The sequence below is a fragment of the Blennius ocellaris genome (genome assembly GCF_963422515.1).
Source record: "Blennius ocellaris genome assembly, chromosome: 14".
Taxonomy (NCBI): domain Eukaryota; kingdom Metazoa; phylum Chordata; class Actinopteri; order Blenniiformes; family Blenniidae; genus Blennius; species Blennius ocellaris.
The window spans coordinates 19,065,344-19,087,606 of record NC_137663.1 but is presented as its reverse complement, the minus strand read 5'-3'; the positions used below and the strand labels follow the sequence as shown (position 1 = coordinate 19,087,606).

The 22,263-nt window shown below is 40.2% G+C and overlaps 3 protein-coding genes across 3 annotated transcripts; 2 read left to right on the top strand and 1 right to left on the bottom strand.

The window, feature by feature from the left end:
• Nucleotides 1-615: 615 nt before the first annotated feature.
• Nucleotides 616-6,452, bottom strand: slc25a35 (solute carrier family 25 member 35). The gene is made up of 5 exons (XM_080509502.1): nt 5,972-6,452; nt 5,812-5,877; nt 5,549-5,701; nt 4,028-4,162; nt 616-3,710 (listed from the first exon to the last, which is right to left on the bottom strand). Exons 1-5 carry the CDS (start codon nt 6,341-6,343, stop codon nt 3,540-3,542), a joined length of 897 nt encoding a protein of 298 aa, XP_080365628.1. The 5' UTR covers nt 6,344-6,452; the 3' UTR covers nt 616-3,539.
• grk1b (G protein-coupled receptor kinase 1 b) lies at nt 6,100-15,295 on the top strand. The gene is made up of 8 exons (XM_080509501.1): nt 6,100-6,226; nt 11,231-11,943; nt 12,432-12,559; nt 12,739-12,896; nt 13,221-13,304; nt 13,390-13,514; nt 13,611-13,812; nt 14,720-15,295. The coding sequence occupies exons 2-8, from the start codon at nt 11,245-11,247 to the stop codon at nt 15,001-15,003; spliced, it is 1,680 nt and encodes a 559-aa protein (XP_080365627.1). The 5' UTR covers nt 6,100-6,226; nt 11,231-11,244; the 3' UTR covers nt 15,004-15,295.
• A 4,243-nt stretch (nt 15,296-19,538) lies between these two features.
• Nucleotides 19,539-21,753, top strand: LOC308139863 (claudin-15-like; the record flags this gene model as incomplete). Its single annotated transcript, XM_080509443.1, has 5 exons — nt 19,539-19,755; nt 20,716-20,880; nt 21,126-21,207; nt 21,311-21,421; nt 21,503-21,753. 5 exons carry the CDS (start codon nt 19,539-19,541, stop codon nt 21,600-21,602), a joined length of 675 nt encoding a protein of 224 aa, XP_080365569.1. The 3' UTR covers nt 21,603-21,753.
• Nucleotides 21,754-22,263: the final 510 nt, after the last annotated feature.

Sequence of the window (22,263 nt, the reverse complement as noted above, 5' to 3'; positions counted from 1 at the left end):
TTAAAAAAAGTCTAAATCACACTATGCATGGTTTTTAATCTAAATACAATCAAGTTTACAGGCTTTCCTGTCTCACTCACCATGGTTTGGTTTGGTGGTTTGGCTCTGCATTTGTTCACCTCTTCAACCAGCAGATGTCATCAGGCCGCTCCTGCCTTCACAAGAAGATGCACGAGGTTCTACTTCCTTTTAGAAAACTATTTTCTTTCCAATTATCTTGAATCAAAATAGTTTGAGGATTTTAAATGAGCTTTTACCCAATATATATTTGTGATTGTATTCATACCAATGTTTATTCTTAAATCACATTTCATCTGTTTTGACCTCAATGTAAAACTACTTAAATGGATTGGTTATTTCAAAATAAAATCTAATGTTTTAAGAGTTTGATTCTGTTTCTAATTAATTCTTTTGGGGAATAAATATTATATGTACCAGTTTACAGGCAGGATTAATAATTAGCTGCAGCTTTTTTGTGCATCGACCTCTGTGCGTCCATCTCACAGCTCAACTGGACAAACTTCATGTTAAGTATCATTTAATTGAAAAAAAAAATAATACAAGTGAGAAACACAATCAGTGTCAGTAACACATTTAATCATTTCGTTTCCCTTCATGTCCAAGGCACACATCTTCAAAATCCATTACAGGGAGTGTATGTTGAAACACAGTCAAAGATGTTCTGCACGTAACATTCACTATTATTGCTCCACACAGAACTGTCACCAGGGTGTGTGGGAACAACCTCCAAATGAAGCAAGCAAATTCCAAACCAAAAGACACATTTTTTTACAGAAGTCCGTTTCATTGACAATCATCATTGTCATCATCATCACCATCTTCATCACCACTCCTGACCTTTTCCCAGAGCTTCATGATCTTCTGACACTATGGTCATGTTGAACACTGCACGTCTTCATGCTCAATTCCAATATTTTTGCGTGATTATTCACATTAATTTTTAAATACAACCTCTATCAGACTGCCGTGATTGAACGTGATCTGGGTCTTGTACGAAAAAAAAAAAAAAAAAAAGAGAGAATTGGAGCTTCCACACGGCCACAAAACAGGTCAGATACGGGTAAAAAAAAAAAAATCAGAACTGAGTCGCATTTCCAAGCAGTGTGAACAAGGCCCTTCTCATCAGTAACTTTTCAGTTTGAACAGGTTTCGCATGGCTCTGTGATTAAAAGGCAGCATTCAAGGAGTGAACAGTAATGGTATGAAATGAATCAAGAGCAAAAAATGGCACAATGTTTGCTTCGCAGACGTCACTTCAAATGTCACCTTGAGGATTTTCACAGTCTCATATGGACCAGGGGGGATTATTACACTACATGTCTTCCAGTGTATGAAACTATTATGCTAAATTTACTCAACAAAATCCAAACTAAGTTAACTTGGATGAAAAAAGATCATTGGGTATTTTCACATACAGTGTTTCTAGTTTAAAATGAACACAATTACAACCGGAAACCTGATTTCACTAGAAAGATTAAAAATGACAACCTGATTCTGTTGGTATATTCTACAGTATCTATAGCCTCCTCACCGGCCAGGAGGGCAGAGGCTAAAAACCTCTGAATATAAAACTCAAGTAACATTACTCTCCTTCTGAGTGTTGTGGAAATGAACCGATATACATTCTTATAGGTACAGTACAGTTTATCGCAGGTTTCAAAGACAAAGGTAGTGTGCTGTCACACACAAGTCCATGACATCTTATTAAATCCTGCACTTTATGAAGAAAGCACCAACGCGAGAAAGACATTTTACATTAAGAGTCCAAAATATTTCATTTTTAATTATCAGACTTTTGGCTTCATAGTGACGACGCTCGTCAAAAAGTCTTCTTATTTCTCAAAGGCCACAACAACACACTGAAATGTGATTAATAATCAGCTGAAAATTGTTGCAACATGATGTATTAGTTCATTGGATGCGTTAAAATGTCGTAAAAGCAGATCAGAAGTGATTTTTGAACATTGCATTGGTGCGACCTCAACAGCTTAGAGGACTTATTATTATTTGGGATAAAGAAAAAGGTGTTTCACAATGTAAAAAGCCAGCCTTTGCAGGTTGCTGCCACAGATGAATGAAAGTGTGAAGATGCTGGTGTGACCCCGAGTAAAGGTCAGCCCGAAAGCACATTGTACTTCGAAACCGCTGAGTAATCAAAAGCAAGAGGAAACAGTGTCGCTGCACCAGCACAAAACGCAACCCCCCACGAAGATTATACTCAAGCAGATTTCATACGGGAGTTTTCAAACTTCTATTCAAACAGGGGGCGGCGATAAGGCGGTAGAGGAATTCACCACATGGTAAAAGCAACTTTAAAAGTAGAACTTTGCTCTTAAAGTGCCGAGTCGTGGTTGCAGGGGTCTCTGCCGACACTGCCATCCAAACAAAATTCTCAATTTGTGCTCCTTATTTTCAAATACTGCATCATAATAATACAAAACTGAAAACAGTGCAGATATTTTTTGTTTGAATAACTTTTAACGAATTAACAGAAATACATTTGTAATCTAAACTTAACTTTAAAAGGTATTCACATAACTTTCTAGCATCTTCAACTTTAACAGGCCATTGGTAGGAGAGCGTTTGTTTTCTGCTGCAGTATTTTCAGTATTTTACTATTGTAATGAAAAAAAAAAAGACTATTTCGGTGTTCATTGCCTCATTCGCCCGTTTTCTTTTAAATTGATAGAAACAATCAGGCAGACTGCAGACCAACAATCTGACAAACACAACAAACTAACAAAATGAATGCAGTGGGACGGATTCCCACATTCCTGCAAAATGTCCACATTCCATTTAGGAAGTTTCTCCTAAAAAGCTTTGCAAGCTTCGTTTTCATTCAAGGCCAACAAAATGTCTCATATAAACATTTTCCCCTCTGCAATAAACACTCAAGTAGAAACATCACAAGCTTGTTTAGAACTACGGCTTGATTTGTTTGTACCGAGAAAAGTTAGTCTATAATTTAAAAAAACCCTATGTTCATCCGATTCGTATTCATTTTACACACTAACTTATTGGTGTGGGCCGACTCGTGATCTGTTAAAAATTATACTTTTATTTTTCTCTACCGCTCCACCTGGCCAAACACAGCCGCAGTGAAGAAGCGAGTTTGTGGTCCCGTCTTCTGTCTGACAGAATGTGGCTTCAGTTCAATTTTTTTTTTGAAACTGAAAGTCAAACTCGGTGCTTTCTTCAAAAGGCTACACAGTACAGATCATTTTAAACGATGCGGGTTCTCTAAAAGATGCAGTTATGTGACAGCACACTGCACGTTATCGCAACAAACTCGAGCGCTTGCGCTTGATTAAAAAAAGGTCTGAATGGAGTTTCGACTGCCGTGCGCTTTCTTTCTTGGAGTGTAAAATGTTCCCTCGCTTCTTTCCTTTCACCGTCGAAGATGTTCAGTGTCTTCCTCACCTCACAACCGTGAACTCATTAAACGAAGGCTCGCTGAACCCGTGCACTCAAAACTTAATGAGTTACCCATTTTCACCCGCGAGTACTGGTCCCTGGCGTTATCTGAACGGCCGGTAGAATTTGCGCAGTTCATCCCAGAAGAACAAAGACAGGATGGTGTGTGGACCCAGTCGGAAGTAAGAGGCTCCCAAGCCTTTGTAGAGTCCCGTCAAGCTCTCCTTCTTCAGGGTCTGAGAGAAGCAGTCAGCGAATCCTTTGTAAAGCTGCCCCTATAAGACAAAACGTTGTCGCTTAAGTTTCTTGCAGAGCGGAACAGACGCTCTCCTGGCGAGGTGATCTTTGTGTATTTAAACTCTCTTCTGTGCATTTTGTGCAGGACCACATATAACTGGCCTGTAGCTTTTATAACAAGAGAGTTCAACTGAATATTAAGGCGTTGCAGAGAAAAGGAGAATTTTCTCGGGATAAGCTAATGTTTAAAAGAATCTGTACCACAAATGACTGGATCAACAGGATGGAGAACAAGCTGAACAAGCTGAACAAGCTTTGGTGGAGCGAGTCTCCCGGAGCAGTCCTTCAGCCTCACCTTGCCCAGATGGTCCACTGGTTGGTTGTAGAGCCGCGTGCTCACCACGTCGAAAGGCGTCATGCAAAGCACCACGACAACACTGCTGATCATGCCGGCCGTCAGGGGCACCAGCCAGCTGTGCTGCGGGAACACCTGGGGAGAAGAACGCCACAACGCTCCGGACTGAGTGCACACGTATGGATGTGCGCCGACACGGTGGCGAAAGCGAGAAGTGGAGCGTGGCCAAAAAACCCGTCAAGTACTGGGACAATGTCAGAGGCAGCTTGTCGTTTCAAAAGGTTATGAAAAAAGTGAGCGGTCATCTTGTATATCACACTGAAATACTTATGTTTGCATACAGCGGAAGGTAAATACACAGATGATTACATTTATCAGTGAAGGTATCGAAGGTCGAATGACAAGGTAGCAATTCGCTCCACCCTTCATAATTCCTCCACTGTCGATCTTTTGCGAGTCGTTGCCAACTCAACCCTGGACTAATAAAGCACATTATGCTTATAGAGTGTGGGACATGGACAGAGGGACCGTGTTCCACCTCCGCAGACGTACTGGCTAACTGTACCTTTACGCACACTCTCTTCACACATCATTATCTGGGATGGGCTCCATTGACTCCCAGTTGGATGGAAGAATTATAGAACATGGCGAGATGGAAAAATAGTAACTCCCCATGGGCAGGATGAGCCATCAGATATTTAATGTTCTTACACAAGATGAGAAATGGAGATTGGGTGTAAAACTACTCCAATATTTTGTTGCATTATTTAGCACTGATCTTCAAATAGACTGAGGGAACTCTAAAACAGGAACACACAAACATCAGGAATCAGAACATCGTGACAACATTATCAACTGTTGTATGTTTATTGGGTTTTTGGCAAGAGGAGCTTCATCAGCAATGTACACCCCGTAAACTAAATCCAACAGTTATGTAAGCTTCATAGCTTCAGCCAGGGGGCCAATGAAAGGTGTCAAGTTTCTATTCCAGAGGAGAGCAATGCAGACTGCTTTGTCAGTACCACAATGACCGCTTTCCAAAAGTGTAAACAGCTATTGACTACAAATGATCTCTACGCAAGTGTTTTCAGGAGTTTAGAGCTGTGACTAATGACAGTATTCACCCCCTCACCCATCCTGCGGATTACTGAATGAAGATTTGAGCCTTTAGTAGGTTTCTTACGTTTTATTTTGCTCTCTTAAGACTCTGCCTAGCGTTTATGCATTTGTAACATCACATTAAAAACAGATCTTATGGAGGCGAGTAGTTTCATAACTTATGCTTCCCATAAGGAAATTCTCGCCGATTCGGTTTCTGCCACTCAACACAGTGCAGCAGCTCTGTGAGTTAAACAGTAGGGATGGGCAGACCCTTGGAACAGGAATGTTTATTCTTGAACAGTGCAGTCATGTGGAAAACATGCGCACAGGGAGGAAACAACCCCCCCCCCCCCACAGCCACGCACTGGATTTAGATGACTTTGGTGTTAAGGCGAAACCCTCAGCGAGACAATTTCTAACCTGGAGGTCAAGGACGAGCTCCTTGGAGGAGGAGAAGGTGGAGAGCTGGGCGGCCGACCCCACGCTGACCCTGGGTACAGCAGCACTGGAGCCCCTCCACAGTCCCAGAATGCCGTGCTGTCTGTAGATGGCTCTCAGAGCATGGATCATACCCTGTCAGGAAGAGGAGGAGGAGGAGGAGCACACATCAGACAAAAAAAAACAAAACTGCTGATGCTTTCCACTCACACGTCTACTACCCAGAGTCAGGGGTTATTGTTTACCTGATGTTGATGCTGATGGCCGACAGCAATAGTGGAGGTAGCCTGACTCTGCAGGTGAGTCTTCACCTGTCAGTGGAGCCAACAAGACTGAGTTCATCTCATCACCTTCACCAAACCAAAGAAAGTACGACTTCAGGATGAAATAAAGCCAGCCACTGACCAGGTATATGGGGCTTCCCATCACGGCTCCCACCACTCCAGCCACGGCCCCTGCCATGGTGGTTTTGACCGCGCTGACCCTTCCATTGGTGTGGATGTAACCAGAGGACTCGATGACGGCGAAAGAGCCCAGCCGGACTCCATTCATAAAGAACTGGTAGAACAAGCCGGGGACGAGTCCCTTCTGCAGCCCCGCCAGTCCGTCCACCTTACCGATGGTGTAGAAAGCGTGGAAGACGTTGCGGTAGTAAACCTGGTAGGAGCCTCGACTCTTCAGCTCTCCCTGCAGCTGCATGCGCGTCTTGACGACCTCCAGCGGGTTGGTGAACAGACACGCGCCGCAAGCCGCGACTCCGCTCAGCACGAAGTCCATCTCGGCCACCGGGGCTGGAGGACGGATGTCAGACCCTCTGCCGGTCCGTTCTATCCTCCATAGCTACTTTTTTTTTTTTTTTAGCTCTGAAGCCACGTCTTCCTCCGCACACAGGTGCTACTGTACTGGGCCCGCAACACGCAGCCGTGGTGTGGAAGCGCGCGGACATGTGAGCATTTCATGGCTCCTCGTAAACTGCGCAATCCAATTTTATACGGACAAAAAAGATATCGTTTTTTTCTGAAATAGTGAAATCCGAAACAACACAGCATTCAAAATATACACATAGAATTTCAACATTAGTCTTGTATGAACTGAGGGTGACAATTAGTTGTCCCCAATAATACTTTTTTTTTTGTTTGTTAAATTTCTCGTGAATATTGAACGTACAACGTGCTTGTCCCCTGAACGTCTCATCTCAGGCACGAGTCCCACAGCTTACGTGCGTACGTGTGACGTTTATCGTCTCAGCCAATGAGAATCCTTCTTCATTTTTGGTTGGCAGGGATATGATGATGATGATGATGATGATGATGATAACACTAATAATACTAATACTAATACTACTACTACTACTACTAATAATAATAATAATAATAAAAATAAAAAAACCAATAATAATGAAACTAGTTGTCAATATTGTTATCAATAAATTAACTAGGGGTTTGGATTTCCAGAAGAAAATGCAAATGTGAATCCTGAAGGCTGAACTTTAATGCTGCTGAAGCAGAATTAAATAATAAGTTGCTGATCTCCTTTGATCTGCTTCAACATTCGCACAATACTACTACTAATATTAATAATGTGAATAAACAAGTTAATTTCAATGTAATCTGCAGTATAATACAATGATAAAATAAACATATATTTTTTTTCAAACTACGTTTCAAACTATGTTTCATATAATCCTAAACTCTCCAAGCGAATGGTTTGGCTTTTTCAGTGCAGCCACGCAATAATTACACATTTATTTCATTACAAAGGTTAAATATCTGCACGTAACAGATTTGCTCTAATTCATTTAGGATGCTCACACACAGCCAGTAAATCACCATTAAAGTTCTTGGGTATGAGAAGCCACATTAAGCACAGGTCAGTTATTAAGAGAGTCTTTAATCTGACACACATCACAACTTTACAGTTGGAAGACATGAGTTCAGGGTAATACTCGGTTACCAGAGCAGGTCAATGTACTCAATTATAGATTACAGTGAGTAATGAGCCCTTGCAGCTCAGCTGCCATAATTGCAGACATTTTGAAATCTCTATTTTGTGGGCGAATGTGCCTGTTTGTTTTTTCTATCTTTAATTTACAATCAATTAGATAAATAGGAAATGATTCAACACTAACCTGAAAAAATAAATAAAATACAATGATGGGTTTTCTGTCTTAATACAGTATTGCTGTGAGACCGTGAGGGAATTGCAGATGTGAAATGGTTTACAATTTTCAACCAACCCGGAAAATATAGGATATAGGTGTCTTTGCAGAAGACTAAAAATGGATCCATACTATCTCTGCAGCTCACCTTTGACGTCACACGTGAGCTCTCATTGGTCCAGTTCATGCAGGTATTGTTAACAATCTTGTCTGGGTGGGTGGGTTTGTACTTTGTGACTGAGCTGGATTAGACTTGAAAGTAAAATCTGCTTCACCTCTACCCCTTTTTTAAATTGGATTGGTGCTCAGGGTCTTTAAAACAGCTTCAGCATGATGCAAAGACAGAAAATGGGCTTGAACAGGCTTAAATGAGACATCACTTTTACATTTTGCGCAGTCTCTTTTAAAGAATTACATTTATTTATAAAGCCAATACTCCACGTCCAAAAAGGCATTCACCTGAGCTTATGCATATTTTTACGTCGTTACTCTGTACGTTTTTATTGCATTGAGAGCTTTCAAAGTATTCTATGTCACAGTGTCATGTTCAGAGATATGCAGTATGAGTCAAAGTTTGGATAACCTGTAATAGTAAAGAGGAATCTTATCATTGCGATTGTCTTTTGATGGAAAATAACATTTTACGCTACCCTTGACCATCAGTGTGACTTCAGCTGTGACTACTTGAATGATGAGTTGGTACCTGCTGATCAGTAATCACTGCTGCTGCTGAGTTACACTAATAGCTTCTGCCAAGTTGCAGCGTCCAATAATGTCAGGGTCTAATCCTCGCCCAGCTAATGAACTGACAAGTAGGATTTCAGGTACAAAGAGAACCACAACCTGAAACCCACAACACACCACGCCTGCTAAAGACACTCACCGAGGTGTCTGGTTGATGGAAGCAACATTTGTAAATAAGAGGGAAGGTAATAGGGTGGGTGGAATCCTGCGGCAATTCATTTATTTACTACAGCTCTTGATTTGACACTCTGCAACAGAAGGAAAGTTTGGTAAGTGCTGCTTTTCATCTTTTTAAAGCAATCTTGATATATTTAACAACGGTCCTAAATATTCTGATTAGTTTGACTATGCATTTTACACAGTATTGACTACCTCTCTCTCATTATCTGCTGAAATATTGTCATATGCCATAAATATTTGATCAGAAGCCTCATACAACAAAACCCCAACATGCCCTGGTGCTACTTTCCCCTTTTGGTTCCAGTTGATCACATTTACTGTTTCTTTTACAACTCTCTTTGAGATGATTAACTTGCTTCACTTTAGTGCTCCATTTGTTTAAATACATTTAAATGCACGTCTAAAAGATATAGGTTAATTAACAAGGAGGTCAATTATCTGCATGTTAAGCGCTGGTATCAACGGTCAGTGTTAATTGGATTGAGTAAAGTCAGGATAGCATGCAGCCAGCAGTATCGCTTCCTGTACCACATGTACCAGGTCAGCACAGAGAAGCTTTTGAACATCAAATATACTTCACACAAGTCCAGTGGTCACTATAGGTCACCTGTCTGACATAGCATGAGCCGATATTTTCTGCATCAGGGCGGAGCATGCAGTATTTCCTCTGCAATGACAAAATATGGTTTAATAATTGCTTATTTTGAAAAGTTGAGATTTTGATAGCCTACTAACGATTTGCACAAAGGTCAGTAATACTAGAATAAGTCAAAAGTAAATCATGCATCTAAATTTTCAAACTGTGAATGTATGATTGTTGTCATTGCATCGTTATTGAGGCTTGGGGAGCATTTTCTCCTGCAGTTTGTAGTACCACATAAGGTTGAGGGAGTAAAAAAGCTTGGACGGTCGATTTGGAGCTAATGCTCCGTTTCACAGTACCGCATCTGGCCAAATCCTTCTCCTCGCGTGAGTGTGTGCACATGCAAGTGCATCGTTGTGCACGCAACCCTCATCCAAAGCATCTGAAATGAAAATGAAAAAGAAGAAGAAAAAAAACAAAAAACTTCTTCCATGAATGTTTTGAACAGCAGGGAGCAGCATATTCCAATATTATTCACAGTTCACCTGCTGAGGGTTTGGCCTGAAAGAGTCCAAGCTTTATTTTCAGTAACAGGTCAGATTAAGTGGATACTGTGAACGACACAAGTGTTTGTTTGGCACCCCGAATTAATGCGGCAGCATTAAGCTGTCAGTAAAAACAGTAATAGCTGGCTTAGCTCAAGGCCTTGTAACGCCACATGCAACTAAGTAAAATAGAGAAAAGCACAAATTCATCTTAACTTTGTAGGAGTGTCAGGTTTATATCTTGAACTAGGGATCTCTTCTTTATCCAGTGTTTGCCACTTTACAATAGCACAGTGATGAAAGTTTCAAAACTTTTGTGTGTTTAATAAACAAACCTTATAAGAAAGAAATTAAACTGACAAAAGTTTGGTTCAACCTTGCCAACAAATCTAAATGTCTGAAACAGATTACGCCTATATAACCTTAAGGAGAAAACATTTCTAACCATTTTCCTCATAGAACTGCACCAACCTCATCATTTGTTCAGGATGTCTTATGTGAATGCACATCAGCATATTTCTTTCGTATCTGGTCTGTATAGGTACTAAGGTACTAATAATATTTCATGTAGTAACTCTTTTTTCAATAGCTCCTCCCTCGTTGTGTTTTGTGGTGATTTCAACGATTCTTCTTGATTTGCACGTAGTAAAGTTGTAAACTGAGACGTTAACAGGCTTTAGTGATCCTTTAAGCCGCCCGCGGTCACTCTGGACTTCTTTAGCTCTCAGAGAATTGTGCAGGGTGCCCGAGGAGTGGGACTTGTGTGTTATTAGTTAAAATTAGTAATTCATAATAGAATCTCCAAATTGTAAAGACAGAATTAAACTCAGATAATCAAAGGTTTACATAGATTTCTCACCACTGAGACCTGTATGGTTAAACTTAGCACACTGCAAAAGAGAAAAAGAAAAACTGCAGTAAGTTAGATAAGAAGAAGGTTGGAAGACAGAAAGAGTGTGAGAATGTGCGTGAGAAAGAGAGTACATGATACCTTTAAAAACAAGACAATCAGTAATTTATTATGGAAGGAAATAGTAATTGGCAAATGCGACCGTGCCTGATTAAACTCACGTGTAATCAAATATCTAGATTTACTTTAGTGGTCAGTATTTTTGTTTTTTTTAAAAACCTTTAAAAAAAACTTTGAAATATCATGTAAACAATGGCCAGCGCCATTGCACACCAGAGCAAGAAAATTCATCATTTATATCGAAATGAACTAAATGGACAAAAATCCTTAAAAAAAAAAAAGACTGTGTAAAAGCAGACCACAAACACAGCAGGATTACATAGGTTATAGATATACTACATTTAGAAAAAAATTTATTGCGCTCAGTAATGGGTTCCTCTGGTGCATCAGCATGACCTACTAATAAAACTAAAGAGCTATGGGGATGCTTAATAAAAACCTTTTCCAGCCCTTTGACAGGTGTGTTTGGTTTTGTGTGTGCCAGATAAAGGCGACGCCATGGACATCGGTGGTTTGGAGACTGTTGTGGCGAACTCCGCCTATGTGTCTGCCCGGGGCAGCGTGGATGGATCTGCAGCAGCGACCATGCGAGACAAGAAGATGCGCGCCAGGCTGAAACTCCCACACATCAGAGATTGTGAGCACATGAAGACAACGGTGGACTCGGCCTTCGAAAGCATGTGCGTCAAACAACCCGTCGGCATGCGCCTGTTCCGGCAGTTTCTGGAAAGTGATGCAAACCATAAAAATTTCGGTGAGCTGTGGAAAGACATTGGAGACTACAACACTTCCCAAGAGAAGGACAGAGTGCAGAAGGCCCAAAAAATGGTCAATAAATACTATGAGGCAGCGTCAAAGAATTTTTGCAAATTCCTCGAGGAGAAGGCCATCAGCCGAGTGAAGGAAGACTTCAAGAACGTCCATGGTGACCTGTTCAAGGAGAGCGAACAGCAGCTACTCAAACACCTGGAGAAGTCGGCCTTGGATGGCTTCAAGAACAGCATGTACTTCTTGCGCTACGTTCAATTTAAATGGCTGGAGAGCCAGCCCGTGGATGAGGAGTGGTTCATGGACTTCAGGGTCCTGGGTAAAGGAGGGTTTGGGGAAGTGTTCGCTTGTCAGGCAAAAGCAACGGGCAAAATGTACGCCAACAAGAAGCTGGAGAAGAAGAGGCTCAAGAAACGCAAAGGCTACGAGGTAACGCACCGACAGGTTAACCAATTCCACCCACAAACATTCTTATCAAATCAAATTAGTCATGACAATGGGATGATGGAATTAGCGGCAAACTGAAAATGAGCGTTCGCAGTTAATAAAGAAGAGCGAGAGCAAGTGGACTTCCCAGCATGTGCAGGGATTTAGCTCTAACAACAGCTCAATGCAAAGAAGCTTGAGACCCTATTAAAGTCCCAACAAAGAAGCTCAGCGTCCCATACAGAATCAATGCGCTCAACTAAAGCCCATTGCTTCTAAAAGCATCAATGGATAATGAACTTTAGTTCTGCTGGGAGCAGCACTACAATGCAGGTCAGAAGGCTGAAGATCAGTGTTCGCTCATTCGTTCCCCGGTCTGGTTAAAAATGTTCAGTCCACAAAAACCAGTCAGCAATACTTCAAATCACCACAGCTTTTTTTAATCCCCCCCCCCCTTATAAATCATGCTCTTATGTTCAACTTGTCTTTAGGGTGCGATTGTGGAGAAGCGCATCCTCGCCAAAGTTCACAGTCGCTTCATCGTGACGCTGGCTTATGCCTTCCAGACCAAGACGGACCTCTGCCTGGTCATGACCATCATGAATGGAGGAGACCTCAGGTGCCCCAAAAAAACCCCAGATTGACTGCATTGTAAAGACATGCCAGTTACTCGTTTCTGTCATTAAAATCACAAATGCTAAATAACATCTTCTCACTTTGAACAATTTGAACTCAAAACTGTGACTCCTCTCTTTCTCAACCACAGTCGATCCAATAACATGCTGCTGTTCCTCACAGGTTTCACATGTACAATGTGGATGAAAAAAATCCTGGTTTTAACGAGAAGCGAGCATGTTTCTATACAGCTCAGGTTGTCTGCGGGCTGGAGCACCTTCATCAGCACAGGATCATCTACAGAGATCTGAAGCCCGAGAACGTGCTGCTGGATGATGCAGGTGAGACGCGTGATCTGCCAACATGAACTGATATTTCATCCCTAAATGAAATGAAATGGGCTTTTAAAGTACTGATAGTTGAAGCTCTGTGAGATGGGCTTTTGCCCCCACATTTCACTTCAGACTTCTCATATTTTCACAAAATCTAGGCATGAATAAAAATACAATATTTACCATAAATTCTGACTTTTTGTTTTGTTTTTTGTTTTTCAAAATGAACAGCACAAAATCCCTTTGATTTGAAAGCGGGTACCTGGACAAAAGTGTCTATTTTCTGTTCAGTATCCAGATACAACTGTTGTAATCCCAGCTGTTTTCCCCCAGGACATGTCCGTCTGTCTGATTTGGGTCTGGCTGTGGAACTTCCGCCAGGAAAAGACAAAACTACTGGATATGCCGGTACTCCTGGTGAGTCAAAACATCGAGTTAAGAAAAAAAAAAAAATAAAATAAATTACAAGATTTTAAATTGTACATCAATGTGTGTGATTCAGGTTTCATGGCTCCAGAGCTGCTCGAGAAAAAGGAGTATGACTACACAGTGGACTACTTCACTCTGGGAGTCACCCTGTATGAAATGATTGCTGCCAAAGGGCCCTTCAGAGTCCGGGGAGAGAAGGTACTGTACACATAACCTTACTTTACCTGTTTGCCTTTGTTCAGTGTCATTTCTCAGTTGCCACATCACAACCAATATATCACCGTCGCTCTTCAGGTTGAGAACACCGAAGTCGCACGCAGGATCATAAACGATGCCGTTTCTTACACACCGGCCTTCAGCAAAGATTGCAAAGACATTTGCGAAGGCCTGATGTTGAAGGACCCGGTGAAGCGACTGGGATTCAAAAATAACGATTGCTCAGAGCTCAAGAATCAGCCCTTCTTCAAGGAGATCAACTGGGGCCGTCTGGAAGCAGGTGCAAAAGGATGTACCCACAAACAAAACACGTAACCTGAAATACACATAGCCATATCTTCCTCCTGAGGTCTGCAGCTAATTTAGCATCAGGGTTAATGTCCTTTATTATTCACTACGGGTCGAGACTGTGAGTGTGGATGATGTGTCTTGTATAATTCAGATCCTGTCCTAGCTGCAATCATACGGGTTGGCCCTGGTCATAAACATCTAATCAGTGTTTGCTGTCCGTATCATTTGTTTCTATTCTTGATATGTAATCAAAAAGCTGTAAACCAGGAGTATCAAACACAAACCCCGTGGGCCAAGACCGACCAGCAAGAGGCTCCGCCCCGGCCCGCCAAACCACCGAGCAAATTATAAACATTTCAAAGAAAACATTGATTTTGTGGAAAGTTTCAGAGTGACGGACACAACACAATTTCGCTTTATGTTGAGAACTGTTGTCATTTTCCATAGTGATTGTTTGGTTTTGTGAAAATACTGTATAAACATTATCATCACATGTACTCTGCACTACAACAACAGCAACAACAAAAAAACAACTTTAAAGTTGGAGTTTAAAAGTTATTACAGTCCCAATTTACCTGTTCGGCCCATTCAAGATAAGTTGAGCTGTATGTGTCTCCTGAACTAAAACGTGTTTGACACCCTTCCTTTACCTTTTGGAACTCTGACTGAATCCTGAATCTTGATATTTTTAAAATCTGAAATATTAACTTTTAGCTAGAACAAGAATGAACATTTTTACTGCAAGTTTGGCGGTAGGACAGCCACACTCTTTCAAAAGACAAAAATAAAACACCCCACAATGTATTTTTGTAATACAGGACACTTCTTGTATCAAGCTGTATTTGTCTTGTGGACATTTCTTTGGGTGACCTCCATCCTTTGTGCTTCACCTAAAGGTATGCTGCCTCCGCCGTTCATCCCTGATCCTAAAATGGTCTACGCCAAAGACATTGACGATGTGGGAGCCTTCAGCACAATCAAAGGTATCGTCTTGGACAACAAAGACGCAGAGTTCTACAACGACTTTTCATCCGGCAACGTCCCGATCCCCTGGCAGGAGGAGATGGTTGAGACGGGAGTGTTTGGAGAGCTGAACATCTGGGGAGAAAACGGAAAGCTTCCCAATGATCTCGACCCAAACTTTGTGGAATCAAAAGGTGGAGGATGTGTCCTGCTTTGAATTAGAGATGGATACAAAACTATATTAACACACGTAGATGTGGTGAGTGTTCATCTGGTGCCACTCACTCTTAATCAGATGTATATTCATGAAAATTATTATATATTTCATGTACCTATAATGTGATATCGGAACCAATTATAGGGTAACTATACACCCGAAAAAATTAATGTAATTTGATGAAAATGTGTACAAATGGCCACACTGATATTGCCTGTTGTAATCCTATTGCAGGTCCACATTTTTTGTTTAGTGATAAAAGACAAAGTATTTAAAGAGATTTTGTATATAAATCATAGGCACATTTTATGAACCAAAGAAAATCTCCTGCATTGGCAGTACAGTTATGTAATTACTTTGTTTCATTCATTTTACTTTCATCCTTTAATGTTAGTAGATGTTATTTAACAGTAGCATTATAGGAAAAAAAATGTATATGTATAGCTGAAAGCATTTAATAAAATCTTGCAAACACAAAATATGTTTTTTTTGTTGTCAACATTTCCGGTTTATTTGAGGTTTCAACAACAGAAAGATGCCATAAATGTGCTATATATGACACATACATACGTTTGAGTTTGTTCTTAAGTGACATTTAGGTCACTTTAAAAGTACAACAGTCTTTAATCATAACTAAATCACACCTGTTTATTTTCTTATCAGATTATCAAATGACAACATACTTCAGATTTAACCACAAAAATAGATTAAAAAAAAAAGGCCAAGCTGTGAAACTTGAAACTGTCATTTGTGATATTTGTCTTGTATATGTAGAAAGATAGTCTGTCATATGGAGCAGCAGCACATGAGTAAGTCTGTCTTTGTTAAGACAGGAGGTCTACAGTGTAGACTCTACACAGATAATGCTCCTCAGAAACAGAGGAAAAAACCCAATATCAATCAGTTGCTGTTCATTAGGAAGACAGCGGTGCCAGGTACGACTCCCTCAGAGTACAAAGAGAAGGTAAATATAGAAAGCAGTGTACCACAGTAACTGAGCTCAAAATATAAATATAGACTAATATGGAGGAAAATTGCGCGTTTGCGTGCATGCGCACATGCCATGCTTTCACCGAAACTCTATTACACAGTGCACACTAATACTGACTATTCAAAGGTCTACCTATGACACATAATTGAAACAGGTTTTGCTGCAGGCACGAATTACTGAAAGCAAACATGACTTATACCCTTAATTTCAATCTGTGTATTCGCACACAAAGGCTTATTCCACTCCATGATTTATCAAGGAACCAGAGAAAATCCAGTCGTGTGGTGGCCAACTGTGAGTGTGTTTGACTGCTTTCGCACCAGCAGCTGTTAAATTATCCCATAAATCAAAAACGCCAAGAGATTAAAAACCACTGATTACACTTTGATTGATTGGCTGGCGGTGTGTTTAAAGCAGGTTTAGTTGGAGCAGACTTTCCCTTGAAGCAGGGAGGTCAACGCGGACACAACTGGATGAGTTTTCCTGCTGTCTGACGAAAGGGGGAAGAAATCAAACATTAACAGACACAAGACTATATGTTAAAGTCTGAATCCTTCTACAATGTTATGATAGCACTTTGAACTGTACTTTTGATTGCCTACTGGCAAATTCCACAATTTGATAAGATACCGATTATAACTGATCAGATTCGAGTTTGTTGTAAACAAAGAAAACTTCCACATCTACATGAATTTTGACAAGTCCCAGGGAGACTACTGTGGAGAGATACGCAGTGTAAGAACAAACACTCGTTTAATCACTTTTAATCTTGTATTTCCTCGCAAATCTATATGTTTCCTCCACATACAGGGAGAAGTTATTTATTGCAAGGGTGTGCTAGAGCAGCCTCGCCTTTGACCAGTTTCTTTAAGGTGAGAATACTGTATTATGTCAACACTGCAGACATCCAATCTATATGCTCAAGCTAAAAAAGAAAGGCATCTTTTGTCCCGCTGCAAACTTGTTAATGCTTAACCAGCGCTGGGAAAAAAAAAGACACTTTTTGTCTTCAATAAGTCACCCAGACACATTTCACCCAGCTTTCAATGTTTGTTTTACCTTATAGTCAGTTGTTCTACATACGTATTTACTTAAGGGACTTGAAATAACCTCACTTAAAATGACTTGCTAATAATGATGTGAAAGAAGATACAAGCAGGACAAAGATAAGACTTTCTACACACACCAAGTACAATGAGAACCTCTCTTCATGTCATTGAATCTTTTACTTATTGTCTGTTTTTCATGTAATTAGTTTGAATTTGATGCAGATTTTGCTTTATGACTAAAGTATTCCTGACAGGATTTTAAATAAAATTTTCTGAAGACCGAAACACCATCTTGCTAAATGTCTCCTGAAGTGCCCTCAGAAGCACGTCGGAGCAAATCTCATGTGATTGACTGGGGCACTAAGTCCCATCCTTAAAGCTGTTGGCGCTTTGATTTAGAGCCGTGATGACTGTTTTACAAGAGATTATCTCGATCTCCACTGCCAATCAAACGAGGAAAGAAAGGCTCATTGCAGACTTACATTCCTATAGTGCCATAGCGAGCACGTGAAATGTCATCAATTTTGGGCGGGAATAGCAAGACTTATGATGTAGCTACAGCCAACAAATCAATGTTCAAATTCGTCCAGGTTTGAGTGCATGGGGGAGAAAAAAAAAAAAAAAAAAGTCAGTTCTCACTCACCCAAAAATGTACATCAGTTGCAGAAGGTACCAATAGGGCTCCTCTCAGAGGCAATATTGTTGCTGCGATATTACTGATAGAACACCACCTTCAAGATGAAAGGAACCCTGGAGATTGTAGCACTTTTCTTAACTTTTGGAAGCTGGATATTGAATTTTGTTTCACTTCAAGATCAGTATTGGAAAGAATCCACCCAAGATGGGAGCGTGATTATAACCTCAACAGTCTATGAGAACCTCTGGATGTCGTGTGCCAGTGATTCAACGGGGATCTATAACTGTCGAGACTTTCCATCCCTTTTTGCTCTCCCAGGTGAGTGAAAGTAAACGCAGCCTCACAGTCTTTTGAAAAGAAATAGATATATCTTGCATAGGTCAAGACAAGTCCTTTCATTTGGATTACCTGCTTGGTGTTAATCTATATCTGGAGCTTTGTACATTGTCATTCAAACTTTACGTTATTCTCTGATGATTCAGCATTATTTTATAGCTGATGTTGCACTTTGTGATCTAATATTTGAAGAAAAGTGCATTTTTCAGTTCTTTAACAGATTGAGACTTGTGCTTTTATCCTTTGATCTTCCAAATTATGAAGTAATAGAATTAATATGAACTATATATATGGAGCTAAATAATCCTATTTTATCATCTTGCCTTTTGTATTTCTTTTAGAGAACACTGTCACTGTTAATTCACTTTTGAATGAAATTCAAATATTTCATTTTTACTGTCATTATTAGTAAAGAACAAAATATTATTTTAAATATGCAAAAAAAAAAATACTTGGTCTGGAATTTGCTGTGTTTCCAATGCAACTATGTTTTATTTTTGTCAACTAAAGTTAATAAAAATGTTATGGGAATCTCTGAAAGCATATCTTGTTCTGGATTACATTATTACCTGCATTATTATACACATTTCTCGAACAAAACAGTCTAATAGAACACAGACATTATTGTAGGGTGATGGCCTTATAGTTTCCATTTTCTTTTAATTTCATAACATTAAATATCTTTCTATCACTGTATTCACATTTTGTATTATTCATAATAATGTGGTATTTAACAAACAGAAGCAGTAGAAGACAATGACTAGCAAGTCAATCTATGTAGAGGTTTTGATATTTCTAAAAAAAAACAAAAAAAAAAACTACAATGTTATCCACAACTGAACCACGGTAACTTGGTGTTCATATAGTCAGCATGGGCCAAAATATTTTACTTCTGGAGTTTGAGTTTAAACCAATGGGAATAAAGTCAAACCGTTTTGTACGTATGAACAAAAAAACACGGTGATAAAAGCCCAATAAGTCTTTTGGGATGTCAGCCAAGCAAACATCGTATCTGTGCCTCAGAAAACCCGGTCTTCTACGGGTCAGGCTGGTGGTGATGCACCGTGAAACACCTTGAAAAGAGGGTGAAGTGTAGAATAGGTGACTTCAATCCCATCAATTATCTTTAATATTGTTTACATAGTGTTCAAAGCGAATGGCGAGAGCTGACAAATGACTGAATGTCTATAGACATTTGTCAGTAGTTTGAAGGCTGGACTTCACCTCTCTGTTGTCCTTTGCGTTGGGTAAACATTTGGAGACTTTGAAAAGGTTGAATAGAAGTGGGAATAATGGGGGGGAAATCATAAGTGGGCTGTGAGGAATTAATCATTGATTTGTGGTTTTTCTGTGGCACATTAGCACAGGGGTTGCTGGGAATTTGGTGTGGCACATTGAGGCTGTGCGGCCAACAAATCCTCTGGTTTGTGACGGAAAGATACCCGGCAGAGTTAACGTTTGTATTCAGTGCGGCCTCTCTCTGGAAAACACTATACTGGTCGCATTGAAGACGCGAGGAAATATGAATCCATCCGTAGAAGCTTTTGCTTTCTTCCTGGGCTTTCTGGCGTGGCTCATGGTTGGGATTGCCCTTCCAAATCGATACTGGAGGGTCTCCACGGTGGACGGTAATGTGATCACCACATCAACCATCTATGAAAACCTGTGGATGTCCTGTGCTACCGACTCTATCGGAGTTCACAACTGTCGGGATTTTCCATCTCTGCTCGCACTCAGTGGTACGTTGTCCACGCAGAACTTGTCTGGTTACTACCAGTGACGCTCAGGCTTAAAATGCGACCCTATACTATGCTATACTCAGTTACTCGGGGTATTTAGCACAGTGACGTTGTAAACAAGTTACTTTGCTTTTGAGGAAACTGTGTAAAATGTTGAGGAAGAGCTTCAGTAACACAGGGAAAAATAGAGGGTTTGTACTTAATCTGTGTACAGTATGTACAGTGAACCAATGTGACCTTGAAACAAACACAACAGTAGATATATCAGTTATGAGTGCTATCTGTTGTGTTTCCTTTATCTACAAGTTAGGGAGGTGTACTGTTGAGATTACAAGCGTCTGCTGTGCCGTATATCAGTAATGAAGCGATGTAGTGAGATATGAGAGAGCACAAACAAGCACCACCACAATAAACTTCACTAGAACGCTTACGCTTATTGGGACAACATTGATATTTCCATGTAAGCCTATTACATGTTAATGTTGATCCTGGTTAACTTCTTTAATTATTTGTTCCTAAAGGTAAATAGCTTTTACAGATATCAGCCAAACAGTATTTGTGTTAGTAAATAGTCCAAGTGGATTGTATAAAACTGAAAATACTTCACTGCAATCATGTGTTAAACCTCTTTATGCATATAGATTGTTAGACTGATACTCAGAAATATTTTTCTATTGGATGTTAAAGACTTAATCAAGAAAAACAATGTGTACATAAATACTGTGACCACCATGAAGCCAAACACAAATTCTTAAGCATCAAAATGAATGACTGAATTAAATGTGATAGATTTGATTTGTTGTTCATCATTTTGGCTGCATGCTAAATATAAACAAGGCATTGCAAAACACATGTTACCATATGTAAATATCTTTTTTTTTTTTTTCCCTTTGGATTTTATACAGTACGCCATTGTTGTGAGTAAAGATTTCCATTGTATCCCTTGTTGTTTGCACACAGGGTACATTCAGGCCTCGCGAGCGCTGATGATTGCCGCCATTGTATTCGGGACGTTTGGCCTCGTGGCTACGCTGGTAGGAATGCAGTGCTCCAAAATAGGCGGAGAAAACTATGTACTGAAGGGACGGATCGCTGCGATTGGAGGAGTATTCTTCTTGTTGCAAGGTAAACACTTACCAGTTGAATTGCTCATGCTTCTTGTTGGGTTTTTTTTTTTCCAAAATGACCATTTATCACTGACCTGAAAAGAGAGTTGTGTCCTGCCTTTAGGGCCAAGATTAATTCCTTATAAAAAAAAAAAAAATGCTTTTAAACATGGATTAATATACCAACGTCCATTGCTTATATTGTCTGTCAATTCAAACTAATATTTAAACTGTGAAAAGTAAACCAGGCTTTGTGTTTTGAAGGGCTTTGCACCCTGATCGCTGTGTCTTGGTATGCAGCCAACATCACCCAGCAGTTCTTTGACCAACTCTATGCGGGGACCAAGTAAGTCAATAGAATCTACATATGTAATTCCAGTGGAACCACCTGGAAATCAAGACAATATGTGATGCATAACACTGTTCAGTTAAACGTTTCTGTATTGCAGGTATGAGATTGGAGAGGGCCTGTACATCGGTTGGGCTTCAGCCACATTGGCCATCTGTGGAGGTTCGTGCTTGATGTGCGCCTGCAGATTGAAAACACCCGGTGAAAAAGTGTGAGTATCCGATGGTGAAATCCTTGCACCACTTAAGCAAAATACAAAAAAAAAACGGGTCTTATGTGTGTGTGTGTTTAGACCATATCCATACCAACCAGCCTCCAGAGGATATGTGCTCTCCACAGTGGCAACGTCTCAGACAGCTCCAACCAACTACGGAAGGAACGCATACGTCTGAGAGGGAAAACCAGCCGCGTACGTTCCCTGGATTTTTCTGTTTTAAGAGAAAATAAAGACTTAAATGTTCGGAATGCGCTACAATGCATTGACTACAAATCGTTGATTCTGAATTGATTCCATGTTTTCATGACGTACACGATTGCGCAGTGTTTTTATCACGTCAATATTGTTTCTGTATTCGAGCATCATATGTGTACACAGTGAGCCCCAAAAGTAAAGCTTTCAGTGTCACAAGTACAAACAGCGCTGAGGGCTCCAACGGTTTGATTTTGGATGTTCTTGTTTTACTCACACATAATCACTTCGCTTCAGATATCAGATGCTATTTTGATCCTTACTTTTAACTAAATCTATATATAAAGGGCAGGTATACTTAAACCCTGGATCATCTACTTTCTGTTGACTATTTCTACTTCAGTGTATGACATCTGTAATAAATCATATCACAATTGATTGTGATTATTAAACGGCTGGTTTGAAGGACAGCGCGCTCTTGGTAAGATATCTAAGAGTACCTGGCGTTTGAATAAAACAATGTCTGTCATTTGCCTTCCATATATTTGCTGTAATAACATTAAAGGCTTCTCATATAACCAGAAATAAAGTACACCAGATGTTTGACCCACATTGGCATTATTTATATTTTTAAAACCACTAGG